General features: G+C 35.7%; 1 protein-coding gene across 1 annotated transcript; it reads left to right on the forward strand.

The window, feature by feature from the left end:
- Nucleotides 1-279: 279 nt before the first annotated feature.
- On the forward strand, nucleotides 280-3,494 carry LOC141616874 (B-box zinc finger protein 22-like). The gene is made up of 3 exons (XM_074434031.1): nucleotides 280-864; nucleotides 2,094-2,609; nucleotides 2,862-3,494. The coding sequence occupies exons 1-3, from the start codon at nucleotides 682-684 to the stop codon at nucleotides 3,141-3,143; spliced, it is 981 nt and encodes a 326-aa protein (XP_074290132.1). The 5' UTR covers nucleotides 280-681; the 3' UTR covers nucleotides 3,144-3,494.
- Nucleotides 3,495-4,663: the final 1,169 nt, after the last annotated feature.

Below are 4,663 nucleotides of genomic sequence, written 5' to 3' on the forward strand. Positions count from 1 at the left end.
TTTTTTTGTTGGGTATATTATATTAAGCGGTTTTACGATAGAGTTTCACGTGAATTAACTTGTGTGAATTAAGTTTGAGTCAAGTCGTTTTAGATTACGAAAGAGAAAAACAAATAAATTTGTTGTATACTACTCAATACACTCTAAATTATTCTCCATTCCATTTTGTTATTTGTATATCTAATTTATTTGAAGTGGTGTCATTTCATTTATTTTTACCTTTTCAGTTTAAGAATGTTTTAATCACCTACTACAAAGATAAATTATGACATGAAAAAAGGAAGTACTTGGTAGGTTAGAATCCTTCTGGCGTCGATAATAAATATGGTGGGTTTTGTAAAGCGAAGGACAGCGTAATAAAACAAGAAGGTGGTCGTACAAGTTGATAGCCACCCCACCTCAAGTTTCAAACTCTCTCGCCCATAAAATATCCCGTCATACTTGCTCTATAACTTCAACATTTGATCACGCAATTTTATTATTCTCAAAACAAACAAACACACCTCACCTCTCCATCCCTCTTTGTCTCCACTCTCCACCTCTCAGCTCTCAACTAATATCATCACTCACTATTCAAAAATATCTGTTACTTTTAATATCATCATAAACATAAATAAATAAATATCCTAATAAGTCGAAAAAGGAGGAGTAGTTAATTAGTAGTAGAAGAAGAAGAATAGGATGAAGATACAGTGTAACGTGTGTGAGACGGCAGAAGCCACGGTACTATGCTGCGCAGACGAGGCAGCGTTATGCGACGTATGTGACGACAAGGTCCACGCAGCAAATAAGTTAGCTAGTAAACACCAGCGTCTCTCTCTTTCTCACTCGCCCTCTCACTCCCCTATCTGCGATATCTGTCAGGTTTCTTCATTTCTTTCTTTTTCCTTGCTTGCACCTTATTTCAATTTTAACTATATATATTCCTTAGCTTTTCTTGTGATAGATTGATAAAGCGCCCTCACAAGGCCGTGTATGTTTAATTAGTAGGTAATCAAATAGAGGAGTAGTAGGGAAATGAGAAACTCCGTCATAAATTCAAATCCCGTCAACATATATATATATATATATATATATATATATATATATATATATATATATATATATATATATATATATATGAGCCACTCCATTTACCTTGCTCTATTTTCCCTCCCGTTCCGTCTCATTTTTATGTTTTCCAACAAATTTAATTTAATTTAATTTAATGCTAACTTGATTTGAACGGATTATTAGTACCGGCCACCTCTCATAACTTTACGGTTATCAGCTTACCCGTTTTTATGTAGAGATGTATCAGAATTGATGATTTAACTACTAATTTAGAAACTGACAAAAATTCATATAACTTGGCCAATTATGTTGGGACAAAAATATATATATATATATTTAGTCTCTATTTGAGACTTACTTTAAAATGGTAGCTAATTACCTGTTTATTTGTTCAATTCAATTTTTTTCCAACCTAAATCACAACATTACATCATTTTACATTTTCAATCTAAATTTTTATATAATTCGTTACAATTAATTTTATTTGTACGGTAAATTGCTCAAAAATTAAAAAAAAAACTGTACAAGTAATAAGTATTTCATGTTAAATAAATGAATTTTGTTTTTACATATTTGGGGAGAACTAAAATTTGAGGTGAATTTTTCTTATAGTTAAAGTCAAGGTTTTAATTATACTCGTAGTTTCTCCCCTTTAAACAAAATTATACTCGGAAGAAAAAGCTTTGGTTTAAATAGCTTTACATGGTTGTAAGTTACAATGGTTGTGAATGAGAATTTGTGAAATCCTATACTAGCATTTTGACGGTTAGGCTTTCAAATTTTCAATTACTGCAAGTTGTTCTCCAGCACATTCCAACATGATATCCGATTTGCTCATCCCCAGTGAATTGCCATTCAATTCGAGTACCTTCTTTCATGACGCTTGCTTCAAATTTATATAAGGGGGGGTATCACACAATAGTGTACTGGGTGTAATGTATGTCGAATGTAGCTTACTGCTTATCCATATTGGATTAGGGTCGTTAGACGACATTGATCCCAAGTTCAACAAACCCGATCTAATGTAAAATTTGTTGCAGGAGGCAGTTGGCTACTTCTTTTGCTTAGAAGACAGAGCTCTACTTTGCAGGCAGTGTGACATTGCTATCCATACTGTGAATTCCTTTGTCTCAGCCCATCAAAGATTTCTATTGACTGGAGTTAAGGTGGGTCTCGAGGCTGCTGAACCCGGTTCTTCATCATCACGAGGAAGAACTCAGTCTGTTGACAGAGGCTCGGATTATGCAGATAATCGGGATGCACCAACGGCCATTGAGCCTGCCTCCACCACAACCCGTTATGACAGAACAATATCGGGTCATGATGGAGCGGCAGACATTGCATTTTCTAATAAGAGAAGCATGCCAATGTCTATGAGTGAATATGCGAGGATACAACCTGTTCAAAATGGCACCCTCGAGGACCTAACCCAATCTAGGATGAACTTTGCTGGTGGTTCTAATTCAGGAAACCTATCGCAGTGGCCTTTAGAAGAGTTCCTTGGAATGAGTGATTTCCATCATAACTATAGTTTCACCGGCAATGGATCCTCAACGGTATGCCTCTATTCCCCTATATTGTAAATGAAAGAAAATCGAAAGGTTGGTCATATTCATGCACATGGTTATTGGTTACTCAAAGAGCATTACCTCAAATCTTAGGATACTAAAAATGAAATTAGTTAAATCTTAAACCTCAAGGCACTGAGAGATGAGATACTCCTTGTTTAAAAGTTATGACTTGTCGTTTATATAATATATTGCTCTTGATGTCATTCTCATCCCTTTTCCCTGAAATTGTGTTAATAGGCTGATAGCGGCAAGCTTGGAAGTTCCGACTCGTCTACATTCTTAAGGTCCTTGGAAGTTGATTTGGATAGCGATGACCAGATGGGCCAGGTTCCTGAGGTTTCCTGGGCCGTGCCTGAGATTCATTCACCACCTACTGCATCAGGCCTATATTGGCCCGAAAGGTCCCAGCAGCTAAACGAGAATACACCTTTCGTGCCAGACATATCTTGGTCTCAATCATCAAATAGTCAGCATTATCAACCAAAACACAATGCTGGTAAACGAAGACGACAGACCTAGACATCTTGTATTACTATAGCTGCTGAAAGCCTGATACTTTGCGAGGCCGCCAATCCAAGTCGTTTTGTCAGATTGGTTTGGTACCAACGTGGCTGGTTTCACCTCCTCAGTCCTCATGGTTTGTACTATTGTCTAATTACTAGATTACTAGATGTCTGCTGAATCTGGAAAAAGGATAATGTCAAGTGTTATAACATGTGGAAAAGGGAAGCATAAGCCTAGATTTATAAGGTGTGCAGTATTTGGTGCACTAAACCTAAGCACTGATCATATATTCAATTCTTCCTAACATGGGCATATTTAACCGATCTTAGGCTTAAGACGGTTATAATGAGAATTTGCCTATATTCATATGGCTCAATCACTATGTTGTGCATTTTGGTCTTTTAAGGGAGGCAGTGAGGCACCAGGATACTTCTATTACCCAAATTTTTCTAACTTATAACTTTATTTAAGTCGCTTCTTACCCTATGATATTGCAGAATAACAAGTAAATTTGCTACCCAAATATTTCTAATCTATTATCTTCTTACTTGACGGGTAAAGTCATGAAACACCGATTTCAAATCTTGTTGGCCACTATATCTAAGAAAGATAATAAAAAAAACGTTGGGAAATCAATTGCGAGCTGTTTTAAGCTTAAGACGATCTCAAATGAGATTTCGGAATTAATACACATACACGGTAAACTTAACTACAAATATAAGTGAGCCTATGTATATTTAAAATTAGGGCCAAAATGTTGGAAGTAATTTACAACTAAAAAGGAAATTCACAAAGATTGGGTAGAAAGTGTTGGTGATTTTGATCACAAGTCATTTAAGTGTATTCGGGTTTTCAAACCGAAATCGGTATGAGTTCATGATTGATATAATGTGAGTTAGGGGGAGTGCGGAGTGCACACTCACATAATCGAAATTATCATTTATCATAATTGGCGGTTATTTACATTTGCTTGTTGGTTTTTGTATGAAAATCAATGTTCTTATCCACTAATAACAGGCTTTATATACATATACATATATGCTATGTATATAAAAAGGGATGTGAGAATAATTCATAAAACACAAAAATCTTTATCTTTGCCTAGATGAGGAGGGCCTCAACCGTCTTATCCTACAAGGGGGATTTCGTGTAACCCAAGGCATGAAATAGGGTCGAAATACTCTTAAGGAAAACGTGCTCTTCGTGATTCGGTTGATATCCAAGTTTACGATCATTATCACTGTTACCTTATATACAATTTTACCAACATTCTTAAGAGTATTTTGCGTTTTGTGTTAATGATCAAAGCGATATGCAGTAGGACATGAAAGTGCGTGGCTTTGATGGTTGAGAAAAACAGTTTTGGTAAAACATATCTATAATTGAGTTGGTTTTGGAAATCATGGTTTTTTGTCTGAATGCAATCGGGCAAGGTCATGCGTCCCATCACAATATAATTACAATTATTCCTTTGTTGTGATGTTGATGATCGATGAGTATGGGAGATGAAATCAAAATCAGAAATTTTGGTGTGC

This window comes from Silene latifolia, chromosome X, assembly GCF_048544455.1.
Source record: "Silene latifolia isolate original U9 population chromosome X, ASM4854445v1, whole genome shotgun sequence".
NCBI lineage: Eukaryota > Viridiplantae > Streptophyta > Magnoliopsida > Caryophyllales > Caryophyllaceae > Silene > Silene latifolia.